At 27.1% G+C, this 14,832-nt stretch overlaps 1 protein-coding gene across 5 annotated transcripts; it reads left to right on the top strand.

The window, feature by feature from the left end:
• The first annotated feature begins 1,921 nt into the window (after positions 1 to 1,921).
• On the top strand, positions 1,922 to 13,358 carry LOC140663408 (G-protein coupled receptor Mth2-like). 5 transcript variants are annotated; one of them, XM_072887532.1, is made up of 7 exons: positions 4,744 to 5,216; positions 5,508 to 5,584; positions 6,860 to 7,982; positions 9,009 to 9,087; positions 9,982 to 10,166; positions 10,249 to 10,414; positions 10,778 to 13,358. In XM_072887532.1, the coding sequence occupies exons 3-7, from the start codon at positions 6,890 to 6,892 to the stop codon at positions 11,145 to 11,147; spliced, it is 1,893 nt and encodes a 630-aa protein (XP_072743633.1). In that variant the 5' UTR covers positions 4,744 to 5,216; positions 5,508 to 5,584; positions 6,860 to 6,889; the 3' UTR covers positions 11,148 to 13,358. The 5 variants fall into 5 exon arrangements, with proteins under 5 accessions (XP_072743636.1, XP_072743638.1, XP_072743633.1 ...); XM_072887534.1 differs by having other exon boundaries at positions 5,508 to 5,628; XM_072887535.1 differs by lacking the exons at positions 4,744 to 5,216; positions 5,508 to 5,584 and adding an exon at positions 1,922 to 1,991.
• The last annotated feature ends 1,474 nt before the right edge of the window (positions 13,359 to 14,832 follow it).

Raw genomic sequence — 14,832 nt, 5'->3', positions numbered from 1 at the left:
GACACCCTGTTTATTTTTATATTCTAAAAGCTATGTCAATCATGAATAACGTGCTTAAGATTGTCGGGCGGTTTAATTCTTGATGTGAACTAACGTTTAAAATAATCATCCATTCATTTTCAAGAACATGGAAATTAGCCGGTAGTAATTACACCTTTCTATTGTCTTGCCATTTTGTTTTTCCTATTGAGCTATATAGGTTCTTATCATAAATCCGACTCAAAAATTAAAAGAATTTTTAATTCATCGAATTCACAAAATTTCGCAAAAAATCTACTGGTGAAACCAATCTCATTAAACATATAATTGAATTAGACGATTTTACGTCAAAAACTGTATCACTTAAATCATTCATGAATTCATTATCGAAGAGACAGATAGATTAGTAAAGAAAAATTATATTACTTGGAGTAATAACAAATGGGCTTGTTTATCTTGTTGGCCCAAAAGCCAATGGTTTTAAATCCTGTATAAATTATCAACCTCTTAATCGCCAAATGAAGAAACCCGCATATCTTCTACATAACATAAAATCAATCTTGTCGCAATTATACCAGGCAAAAGTTATTTCAACCTTTGATATGAGACTTTTGATTCTTTATTTCAAATTCTTATGGACGAAAATAGTTGGAAATATTCCGCATTTGTTGTCGAAGGTAAATTATTAAAATGGCTTAGAATGTGTATGACATGCCATTAACTTTCCAAGGTTGATAGATATTTCAAAACAACATCTTAAAAAGTTAATTTTAGAATGGACTAGCTAGTTCAACTTCGTAATTTGATATTCCTGATTCCTCTTCAGATTTATAATGTTTAATTTAACAGACGATGTAGTTTCCTCTTCAATTCTATTCGTCTTTGGGCAAGCAACACTACTACTTGGTTTAGCCAGGCCTTTAATCTGTTCTATATTAGTCGTCTTTTTTTTTTGTGCATGGTTTTAGCCGTCAAATCTGTTTTCTCTAATATATATTAGTCAAAATCTTGACGAATGTATGATCTTATTGTCATTAGTTTTCGAAGTACAATACTTTGCGAAACTAAGTTAATAATTGAGAAAAGAACAATTTTATTTGCAAAGATGTTAAATTCTTGGGCTATCATTGACGAATTTGATCCAAAAAATTGAATCCAAAAAAAATTCAACCTATTCTCGATTTTTCTGTATCAAAAGATAGAACTTAATTGTGTCCGTTTAACGGTCTTGTTAATAGGTATCATAGGAATCTGAGAAACATTGCGAAAAATACTTCTGAAATAATAATAATTAAGATTTTCGGACTTTATAGCAGAAGCATGTTATCTTTACTCGTTTGTAATATTTTTATTCTTTAACTTCTATTTCTAAAATTGTATTTCTCTCTCTTTGTCGTTCTTTAAGAAGCTTTTTTACAGTTCAAACTATGTATGTGGCATTTAGTTCATAGAACAGCGATTATTAAAAAGATACTGACGCAGTGATAAGTCGAATCATTATCACACGAGTTTATTAACTATTCCTATAATGACTGTTAATCCGTTAGAGTATTGTCAACAAATCGCCTTATCGTACGTACGTCTCGACTTCAAACTTAATTATGATAGCCCTCCCTTTTGAAACCTCCTGACGCCACCACGCCTTGTTAGGCCGTCTCGCTTAAATAATCATGATTCCCACATGGATTTACATACGTATTTTTTTATTAATAAAAGTAATAAACTTCTATAATAATAATTACTAAACAGCAAAAAGAGCAAACCGTAATTATTATAAATTTTGTTATAATACAAATTATTATTTCGTAATTAAAGTGTACATTAATTACGAAAGTTTCGGACCGTTTTTGGTCTATTTTCAGCAAAAAAATTTATTTAAAATAAAAAAAATGTCATATGTTATATCGATTGTGATACCATAAATGAAATCAGTATGTGTCGAGCCACCGACCGCTGCACACGTGTCAGTGGTGCTCCAAGAGGCCAAACGATTTGCGGGTTTTAGTGAATCGGTTCCTTGATTATTTATCTATATTATTTCAATTTTTAGGTTTTATTTTTAAAAAGAGCAGAGGAAGTGCGCTTTTCGAATTTCCGCAGAATATTTGCAAATATTTATATTTTTTTCATTTATAACTAACCATTTGTTATGTATGATGTATGACAATATGTATGACATTTTTAAAATTTCAATAGCTTTTTTACTGAAGATGAACAAAAAACGATCAAAAAGTATACATTAATTTGTAATTAATATATATTTTATGAATAATTTGTATCAAAATTTACACTAATAATCGCGCCTTTGCTCTTATTTGCTCCTTTTGTCGCTTAAATTGTTATTATCTCTTATTTTTTTACAATATTGTTAATTGTTGACTTGCTTGATGTTATTTTAAATTTTCAATATTCAATATTTTTAATTTTTAATAGAACTTTATATAGCTGTTACAAAGTTTATATAAAATTACAACGTAAATCATTGTTATTTTATATGTATATATCAAAAGTAATTCAACCTCATGTTCTTAAAATGACATATTCTTGAGTGAATTCTAAGACGACTTTTCCTTTTACAAAATTTTATCTAAAGCTTAGTTTCTGAGTTATAATTGAAATTAGTTAGCCATTTACGAGACGGATACAACGGGCATGCAGAAACGGCACAACGCGTCATAAAACTAATGGCTTCCCTACGGTCAATAATATTGTATAATATCGTATATATAGAATGCAATAATAGTTCAATAAATTTTAAACGATAATATTGTGTAATAATAATTATCATTATTGTGTAATATTATTAGTCGTCTAGAGGTGTCATTTGTCTCATGACGCGTTGCGCCGTTCCTGCTTGCCCGTTGTACTGGGTTCGTAAATAACTAACTATTTTCAATTATAACTCAGAAACTAAGCTTCAGACAAAATTTTGTAAAAGGAAAAATTGTCTCAGAATTTGCTCAAGAATATGTCATTTTAAGGACATCAAGTTGTTTTGAATCACCCTGTGTATATACAAGGTGTTCCATTTTAATTCCTCCAGTAAAATATCTCGAAAAATATGGAAAATTCGAAAAAATGTTTTAGACAAAAGTTGTACGGTTTCTAGGCACATAAGATGGTGCCATTAGTTTGACTTTGAAGAGTCACATGAAGGTCACGTGAAGATCATTTTGAATTTCTTAAATGGAACACTCTATATATTTTTGCATATTCTTGTAACTTATCTTGAGAGCTTTCCAAAACACTATAATCAAATGTTTTTTCGTGAAGTACTTTTCGAGTTATAATATTTCAAAGTTGCAATATTTTGACATAAAATACAAGATATCTCGTAAAATATTCATTTTTCGATTATCTTACCCTAATACCTTTATGCAGAATATTATTAACAGAATAATGAGACGAATCAAGTGGCGTAATTAAAACACATAGTTATCTTTAAGAAAAAAATCTGAATTTGCACCTAGCAGTTACACATTTTTACTTTAACATAATTATGTGTTTTAATTACGCCAAACATTTTTCCTCCAATATATATATATACAGGGTGTTCCATTTTAATTCCTCCAATATATATATACTATATATATATTTGCTCTATTAGTCCTAGGGAGGTGGGGCGATTATTACCGGACACTTTGTACTATATATATATATATATATATATATATATATATATATATATATATATATAATATCTTTTGCTGAGCGTTTTTAATTAATAGTTAAATAATTATTGCGCATATCGCAAAATCATACAGGACTTTTTTGTTCAGAATAACACTTTCTACTTTCCCTTAAAGGGTGTTGCGCGAGCTATCAGACACCCTCTATATATATATATTTTTTATATTTATTTCGATTTTATATATATATATATAAAATCGAAATAAGCTAATTTATTATATCATGGATTGTGATAAAAAATTTGTAATTCAAGTAATCTAAATAATTTTATTTGTAATCTAAATAATTTTAATTTTAATTATTTTAATTTTAATGTGATATGTTATTATTGTAAGATTATATAAATTTAAGATTATTTATACATTATCTATATAAATGTTAATATTAAATTTTTATTTTTTGTCTCACAATAAATTGATTTATGGTGTTATATTGATGAAATTGATTGCTTTGTTTTTATATCATATTTACTATATGTTGAGCTACATATTCTATCTTGTAATTGCATATATACATTATGTTTTAAAATAGATACTCTAGCATCTATTTTATCTGTTTTGCAACTAACGCACTGTATATAATCAAGTAATCAATCACATATGCACATGAATTTTCTACATGTGTAATTGTCTTATCTTTGAGAGATTAATGATATTGCAAAATTATACACTACTTTTCCTAATGTAATTTAATTTTCATTATTAGTTTCACATTATTACAAAAAATTCAAAATGCATTTTTTTGCGAAAGATATCTTTTCTTTATCGAAAATCAGACTGGAATATGAAATGAAATTGTATTAACGCCATTTCACCTATCGCTATTTTTAATTTTCAATTAATAAATAGTCATGATGTAACTGTTTACGAGACAAGCATTGAGTTTAAACCGGTTCTTATATTAATAAACATACCTATATCACTATACCTATCGGAATGAAGTACAAGTTTTGGCAAATAACGATGAACAGATGTATTTAATGTAATTTCATCTTTCAATCAAGTATTGTTTTTTTTGCAGAGATAAGGAATAAGATTGACAAATTTGTTAGTGGAACAAATAAAATTTTTTTTAACCATGTATTATTGATTAATTCTTTTAAAAAATATTTCTATTAAATACTTAAATAACTAAAATCTAGTATCTGCATTATAAATTTAAAAACAATGTAACTAAAAATTTGTGTTGCTTGAATGTTGCGTATCAATATATTTGCCATTCTAATGATATTCTTAAAAACATAATGCCTTTTCATTCAAGCATTACATATTTAAAAAGCAGTTAAGAGTTTATTTTATGTAATGGATTTTTTATTTACTTAATCGATCAAGGTAGTAGAAATTTTTTGCCGAAGAGTGAATCTTTACCTTGTGTGTATGATAGTTATATGTGTACGGTTTTATAGTAGTAGAGACTGTTTCCTCAAAGCTATCGACAACTCGTCGTCCTCGGTAGTCTCATCTTCTGGTTTGTGCGGGCATGTTTCTTGCGCATTCTTCTCTTGGAAAAAGAATTCGAAACCGGATGCAGTATTAGTTTCATTAAATGTAGTGAGATTACTTCTTATTTATCGATCGTAATCATGAACGATAACAGTGTTAGAATAAAGACGGATCAATCTTTAATCAAATCAAATTTTGTTAAGAAAAAATGATAATTTTTTTCTTATTATTTATATATTTACACTTAACTCATATTTTTTTATGCAACTAATCCAAAAACAAAAATAAGCAATAAAAATATCTAATTTTTTTAATTATTTAAAACTTAGAATTTACATATGATAGACATTAAACTTAAGATTTATTTATTTATTATCAGAGTTTTTCAAATTGCAGATTATATCAAAATGGGCATTTTCATAAAGAAATCAATGCTTATAAAAATAGAAAATAAATATTCTTCAGAAATTTAGGTAATAAATAATCGTGATTAACACAAGGCAAGATCGAAATACATGTGTGTGTATTAAATATACTATCAAACTATTAAAAGCTCCTAAAATAAAATATATTTAAGATCAAAACATAAAAAACAATACAAGCAGTAGCAAAATTATGTATCGTATAAACGGAATTAGGTAACAATTAAGAATAATTGAATCTGTAAATATAATCGAATATTTAATGTAATGACAAATTTTAATATATTACTATTGGACAAAATCTATGCACGTGTTGTGAATTGGTATGATTTCAAAAACATATAATTGCAAAAAAATATATATATAATAAGATCGAAACATATAATCGCAAAAAAATGTAATCGCAAGAAATTAATAAAATCGAACGTTTCGAGTTCAATTTGAGTCTTCCACAGCGTAAATTAATAAATAGGATGTCGGTCGTAGTGTAAATATATTAAAACTATGACTGAAAATAAATAAATGGAACATTAGCAGTGTTTGAACAGTCTTCAAAGAATATTTTTCAAGATGTTAAGCCAAGATGATAATTTTCTAAATGTAACTAGTATCCCGAGAATAGTGACTCGATTACAATGCCAGTTGAATCCTGGAAATATTATAAGTGATCGTATAGAATAATTTCAAACAATCAGTATCACTAATCCTTACAATAGTAATTATTAGATAGTTACTTACGATGTAACAGTATTCTATTCAGGTATTCGAAAAATCTGACTAAAGTAAATGTGTAGTACAGTGTACAGTTTACAGTGTAAACACGTATTTTATTATTTGATTTGACAGTAACCGATCGACCTCCATACTACACATTTTATTATTTTATTATTTTATTATTCTTAATTGTTACCTAATTCCGTTTATACGATACATAATTTGCTACTACATGTATTGTTTTTTATTTTTTGATCTTATTTACACAGAGAGCCTTGATACTACTTATTTAAAATATATTTAAATAACTAAAATCTAATATATGATAAATCTAATATATAAATCAAGCATTCATCTCAAGTAATTAATTTTTTAAACTACACGTTCTAAAAAAAATAAAACATTAACATTCAAAGAGCTTATTATTATTAACAATAGGTTTCTCGAATTTTGAGAACTTGGACAAAAATTAAATTGTCATGAATCACCATTGTAAATTAATTAATAATTAATATAATTATATTAGTGTATTTTTGAATTTTCGTATATCGCTTGGGTTAGATATCTGAATACAAAATTATCGTAGAAGAGAATCAAATATGTATTTTCCAGGTATAAATTCGATGCGTTAAAAGATCGACAATGTGTGGAAAAAGTTTCACGTTTTGGTATTGCTCGTTTCTTCTGATATTGGTCGTTGCTTCGTTGTCGAAGTCCCAGCAAACAAACCAAAATTCCATAAGCAACACAGAGGAAAATAAAAATTTCACGATACAATACGAGCTAGTCGCGGACTCTACAACAAATTATGACGAAACGAAAGCGCTGCAATATGATTTGTACAAAAAGTCTACCAACAGTACGCACGATATACAATACAATGATGTACAGACTGAATCTTCCACCAACTCCACGAGCAACAGTCGTGAAGATAATGACTCATTGTCAGTACAGTATGACTTGGTTACGTTTTCCACGCAGAGTCATGAAGATGATAAACAAATGTCGATGGAACCTCGCACAAATTCAACAAATGGCAATCAAAAAGAAAATGTTATAGCAAAGGAAATTAATGAAAATTTGATGAATGTTAAAGACAAGAACGAAACTAACATTGTTCCATACGAAATGTGCAAAAATGATGATTGCGTTAAGCTCTGCTGTCCTCTTGGCCATCGTCTTGATGATCAAGATGACAGATGCATTCCGGATAATATTAAATATACCTTCCCAAACGTATACACGAATAATTCGTTGCAGAGCGAGAAGAGAGTGGACGAATTGTTTCAGATGAGCGTCTACGATCCGTGTCAAACACATGATCATCGCTTCTTGCTGCCGTATGGTTATCAGTACGATTTTAAGATCTATACCAACGGTTCTCTTTATTTATCTTATTATAAAAGATTTATCAAATGGTCATCATATTGTTTCGCTGTCATAGACGGGGATAAGGTCGAAGTAACCATTTGTTCAAAGACTGCTGACGAAGTAACGGGTAAAGACACTAAGTCGATTGAAAGCATAAAAATCATATATGTGAGCTTTCATATAGTGTCTGTACTATTTTTGGTGTCCATATTTCTGATATATTCCATATTGCCAGCGCTCCAAAACGTACATGGCTTTATGTTACGTAATTACAGCGGTGCCTTGGCTGTCGCATATATAATTGATATTGTAAATATTCTAGTCAAAGCGAATGGTGTAGAGTATCCCATCTGCCTTACAATCGGTACAGTATATCTAAATCATATAACTATGTAATCAGTGTAGCGTATATAGTAGTGTATATACTACTAAAGTATATTTTAGTAGTGTATATACTACTAAAAAAAAAAAATAGACTTTTTGTACGCTGAAAGTTGGGCTCTTTTTAAAACGATAAAATTTGGCGAAATATCAGCGACAATAGACTAAATCAATAGACAAAAAAGTAAAAAGTATTCCAAATTTTAAAGTTTTAATTTTAATTTGCTGTCGATTGTTTTTCGTAAAAATTTTTATTTTATTTTGTTCTTTAAAAAATAACATATTGTTTTGTCCCTAAAATTATATATTTTTGACACTGTGCAGCTGGATGAAAAAATTTTCCTCAAAAAATTTAAGTCAGGTTTAGAATGCTATTTTGTCCACAAAAACGCTTTTTAAAAATTTTTCTACAATTTTTTTGCATAGTTATACGATTAAGTCTATATTTTTTCAGAAATAAGAAAATAAAAAAATTTTTTTAAATTATTGACAGCATATTAAAGTTCAAACTTCAAAACTTCAATGTTTTTTTAATTTTTTGTCTAAAGTAATTTTTTGCCTACTTTTAGCAGTTTAAAAATAGTAATTTTTAGCGTTATAAAGTGTTCTCTATTTTTTTAGTAATATATTTGTTAAATATACTCTAGTACATATTTTTAGCAACTTAAATACATAATTTATTAAAATCTTAAAAGTGCAAGAATTGATAGTGATTAAAATTAAAATTTTAACTGCACTTTAACATATAACTTTTTAATCTAAGTTTGTCTCAATAAATGTATTTTTTGTGTTTTAAAATTTTGGGAATATCTTGAATTAAAACATTATTTAATTTAATATCAAAGTTCATATTTATCTAATATTATGTTAATATCGTTATAAAATTTTAGTGCGGAAAGTTAGACTATATATTTTTTTAATAAAAACATCGTAGCAACTTAGAAAAAATTTTTTATCTGCATTTTAACGCGCGTTCAGTGATTAACATATTTATAACATTTTTTTACAGCATTCTTCAACTATTTATGTTTTTTGACAAGCTTTCTGTGGCTAACTATAATGAGTTTCGATATGTGGTGGACTTTTAGGTAAATTGCCAAGTTTTTCTATATTATAATTTATCTTTAATTTGCCTTGTCTTAACTTATTTTTATAGAGTTGATTATATTGAACAACACGACGTGACAATATAATTTTCTATAATATATGTGTAAACATATTCTTTATTATACCGACATATAAAGGCAAAAACGGGGAATGATAAAACGTTTTGAATTAATCAAACATAATTTTTGTATGTTGTTGCGTGACAGTATAAGCAATTCATATTAATAAGTTTGGAATAAAAAGATAAGAATTATAATTTCTGTTGTGTTTCATGTTATAAGTTTTTTGAAAAATGTATATTTGTATGAAGATTTTTAAAACCTCAAATAGATTAATTTTTATTTCTATTTGATTATATTATGTAAATTGAATTTTTCAAAATAAAAATAGGATATTGGTTAATAAACATTATGAAATATTTATAAAAAATAATAAAGATTATAAAATATTATCTGATTTAATTCGCGATAGATATATACATAACGTAACAAACTGAATTTTTTTTGACACTTTGTAAACCTAATATTTAATTTTTTTTTTACCTATGAAAAAAAAGTAAGTAATACACGATAATTTTGAAAGGACAATAATAGATTTTTCATTCTTTTTATTAAAAATTTGTCTCTTACAATTAAAATACTATTTAGATTGCCATTGTCATATCTGTACATGATATGTAAATATATGATAATTTTTAAATGTTATACAAATGTTATATTATTTTTCATAGTAGTTAAGTCGTGTAATTATCATATCATATGCATTTATTTTTATACAACGAACTTTCGAGAAAATTTTGATAAAAAGGGACATTCTTTATTATGCACTATTTATTTATTTTTGGTTAAATATGATGTGTAAATTGCCTTTTGCAGAGGATTGTTTTCGTTGCAAAAAAATATCAAGCAAAGAGAAAAAAACAAATTGGTATTTTATGCAATTTATGCGTGGGGTTTACCTTTTATCTTCGCTACTACCTCTATTATTATGGATTATTTTTCCGAATATTTGCCGGAAATTTTGAGACCGGAATTTCGCACAGGAGATTGCTGGTTTGCACGTAAGGGGACGTCCCTGACAAATATCGCATTTTAATACATTGTGAAAACAGTATAAAAATTCTTTATTTATCATATTTACAGATAAGGGATCGTTTGCGTTGTATTATTATGGGTTAAAAAGTGTTTGCATCATTAGTAGCATTTGTTTATCCATCTCTACGGCAGTGAAGATCGCGCGCTACGAAAAGGATACAGGCCGCCGTTTGACAGATTCCGAGAGCAAACAATATAATGACAATAAGAAATGGTCTGTATTCAGACATTTTTATATTCATGTTTGGCAATATGTCTTGTTAATATGATATTTATACTGAAATATTTTTGCCAATATCTCTACTAATAGTATCACAGTAATCGATCTGCATTTTTGATAAAAGAATGAAGTGATCATTTGTAGGCAGCACCCTTTCCGTACTTTTTCTTTTTTCTTTTTTTTAATTAAAAAAAATATAATACCGCCATTTTATTTTTTAAAAATTTCTGAAAAAGTATATCAATTCTTTTTTTTTTTTTTTTTTTTTTTTTAGGATTGGAATAGAATTTGTCCATTATTTTTTAAAAGTAGCTTGATTAATAATAATAATTATTAAATATATATGTTTGTTTGCAGGTTTAATCTATATCTGAAGTTATTTATCCTATTGTTTATTGTGATGGGCATAAAGTGGTCCATGATGACAATCTCATGGTTGTCTCAAACTATATCACTTTACAATTCATATGCTATTAATTTGGTGGATATTATACAGAATCTCTGCACCTTTATCATATTTGTATGGAAAAAGAAAATCAAGCGAATGTTACTAAAGCGATTTGGCTGCGGTGGATTTGTAGAAACTCAATCGACAAATGCAACATCGATGTTAAATTCGACGACCTCTACTACGGGAGGAGAGAGTTTAGCTATGCAGAAAAAGAGTTCTTGCGGACAAAAGAACTGTCACGCGAAAGGGAATCCGTTTGACGGGACAGACCTATAATATTGTAATACATAAAGAAAAAAAGTTTTATCGGAGATCAGAAATCAACGATTCATCAACAATTAATTTTAATCTTATAATTTTTGAATCAAGAATTAATTAATTAAATTTACAGTGTTAAATATTGATCTTTTTGTTTGAATCATAGACGTAATAGGGAGTTTGCATGATTTTGAAAAACAATTGCATTTTATAATTTATATATAGTTTTAAATGTAATTATTTTTTCGTAATTTTTTAATGCAAATTAAGCGAGAAAATCAATAATAAAAATTATATTATTTGAAATTGTCGAAGACGATCCGGAAACGACCGAGTCTTCCCAAACGCGATGTGACGTCACAGTGCAATATTTGCATTCGGGAAGACTCTAATAGCGCTAAATAGCGTAAAATAGCGTCTCCTCAAACTTAACCAATATATACAATGACCACACACTATTTTTATTTATTAAAATATCCAATTATTGTGACAATGGGTAAAGGTAACATGTACAAAACCTGTTTTGTAAAAGTACAACAATTAAAACACCCAATAAATTGTTTTTCTTTGTACCTCGAGTCAAGAATGTCCGAATGTCGCAATACAGAATACAGAAAACAAACGTTTGAAACTATTGCACTGTGACGTCACGCACTCCAACTAATCAAAATTGTTTTCTCACAATTTAAATTTTATTAAATTTTAATTTAATTTTTTAATACCTTTCTATTGATTAAAATTTAAAATTTTCTTATAAATAAATTTATAATAATATATATTTAAATTACATAGTATATAAAAAAATGTATTTTTTTTTAATGCAAACTTCTTATTCAATTTCAAATTCCAAATTTTATGCAGAAAATTTATCTTTTTCGATCTCTTTTATTACACTGTTTGACAAAAGGCTATAGCTAGATAAGAATACTAAAAGTGCCCGTGACGACTGTTCTACTAACATTTGGCCTGTCATTTTCTCACTGTAAAAACATTTTCCTCAAAATTTCAGCTCCTTAACTCTATTATTTTCTGGTTTATCGAGAAAACGTAAGCTTTCAGCTTTTATTTTTCTTTTCTGTAAATATTTAAGATAATCCCATATCGATTTTTTTCTGAATACTTATCAACAAAAGATACAAAAAAATATTGTTTTATTTATTAAGAAAAACTTGTAAAATTTAAATAAAAAATAAAAATTACTAAATAATAACACTGTTTGACACTATTTTTACAAAACAACTGTGAATAGACATTTTCGATTTATTTTTTCCTGCTGAACATGAGTCCATTTCCAAAATATGTTTACTACGTCACAATATTTGAGAAAAATGGCGTCAAAGAGCCCAAAAACAACCAGAGTTTGAGTTTTTATATACAGAGTGTTTCATTTTAATCTCCCTAGGCAAATATTTCGGAAAATAATGAAAATTCGAAAAATGTTTTAGACAAAAGTCGTATGGTTTCTAGGGGGACACAAGATGGTGCCATTGGTTTGACCTTGGATAGTCGTTTGAAGGTCACGTAAAGGTCATCTTTAATTTCTTAAATGAAACCTACTATTTTTCACTACATATTCTTGTAGTTTATCTCGAGATCGTTATCTTTCCAAAACACTATAATAAAATATTTTTTCATTAAATACTTTTCGAGTTATAAGGCTTCAAAGTTGCAATATTTTGACATAAAATACAAGATATCTCAAAATAAAATATTCATTGCTCGATTATCTTACCCTAATACTTTTATGATAAGACAGAATAATGAGACGAATCAATTGGTGTAAAAAAACACATAGTTATCTTTAAGAAAAAATCTGAATTTGCAACTAGCAGTTACACATGATACCCAAATTTTGAAAATGGATTTATGTTCAGCGAGAAAAAATAAATCGGCTAAAAGTTTATACTTTTGCATGGAAATAATGAGATAAAATAAAAAAAAATTGATGCTATAATGCTATAAAAACTTTCAAAATTGCCGTTTTTCCATTTTTTTTTATTTTTATGAAAATTTTGATGTGGTGGACAAATTTTGGAAATGGATTCGTATTCAGCGAGAAAAAATAAATTAAAAACTTGTTTTGTAAAAATAGTGTCAGACAGTTTTATTATTTATTTAGTAACTTTTATTTTTTATTAAATTTTTATATTTTTATTAAGTTTTTCTTAATATATTTTATCTAAGATATATTATATATTATACGTAATTCTTTAAACATTTAGGGCAGTATTAGCGTTACTAAAACTATACTCAAGTTCTATTATATTTGCTTCTTAAAGCTGTCATAGAACTTCTATAAAATATTATAATTAATATGAGAGATTAGATATAGTTTTTAATACAATAATAATAATTTACATTTATGTAAATTATTATTATTGTATTAAAAACTATAATAAAAAATTTGTAAATAAAAAATGTATTGTAATTTTTCAATATATGATTACGTGCTATTCTAAAATTATTATAACGAAATTCAATTTAAATTTTTTTATTTTTAATTTCGTTCTTACAATAAACTTATTATCAGCTGTCTCTGTTTCTGAATCATCTAGCGCATTGCTGCGGATATTGTTTATCAACAGAGTCGTGTGACGGCTGTGATCTGTGATAGTGTGCGTATGTTTTCGATTATGAAATTATGAATATCGTTATAGTTTTGTGCTTATTGAATTCAGTGTTCTAATTAAAATTGCTGAATCTTTTTTAAACGAAAGTTATTAATTCCGTTGCGAGTACATGAGAATAAGTGTCAATATGAAAAACAAAGATCAATCGAGAAGAATTTGCATAACATATATTATTGCTATTGATTAATTCAATGGTTCTAAATTCATAAAAAATTTTAATCGTGCAAAGAACTACAAAATATTGTGCTGTATGTATACAGGATGTTCAATAATTCTAGGATACGGAACGTGCACAACGTGCTTGTCCGTAACAGAAGAAGTAATTTTTCCAAAATGTCAAGGCATCAATAATTTTAAAGTTATAAATAATTAAAAAGAAAGGCTTCTTCTATAAACCAAACTTTATAGAGTTAAAAGAAAAACAGAATTATATTTTTCAGTTAATTTTAAATAAAGTTTACTTTGTTATTTATATTTACATTGTTTACTTTGTACTTTTTATTTAAGACTTAATCACAAAGATATATAATAGCAAAATTTGAAAATTTGCAAAGAAATGATGATCTTTTCGACATTTTCGCTGAGAAAAAAGTTGTTTCTTCTGGCACGGACAATCACGTTGTATATTCCGTGTACTCAAATTCTGGGACACTGTATAATATTGATAAAAATAATAATCTTTGAAGCAAATATTACACAATAATATATAAAAAAAGAACAAAATATTGCCTTTTGAATCGATATGATTCAAATCATGTTATGAATATACATATGTATACTAAGGATCATTTCAAATTGTTTAATATAAAAATAGGATTATTTTGTTTGATTTTATCTACATGCAGTTATATTTTGTATACGTGCAAAATTAATTGTATTTCGCGCCTCTCCTCGAGATCAAAAGCTGCCTTTGGATTCCTCACTCGATAGGTAACCGTTGGATGATTGGGAGAGTGAGCGGAGCAAGAGTTGGGTGTTCCACAAAACTATGAAATCGGAACGGTAACAAGAAGGTTAATGCAAATATAAACAAATATGGAAGCCAATAAACAACGAATTGTAGCAGCTTTAGT

Source organism: Anoplolepis gracilipes, chromosome 3, assembly GCF_047496725.1.
Source record: "Anoplolepis gracilipes chromosome 3, ASM4749672v1, whole genome shotgun sequence".
NCBI lineage: Eukaryota > Metazoa > Arthropoda > Insecta > Hymenoptera > Formicidae > Anoplolepis > Anoplolepis gracilipes.
Note: the sequence above shows the minus strand (reverse complement) of the source record. Positions and strands in the feature narration are given on the sequence as shown.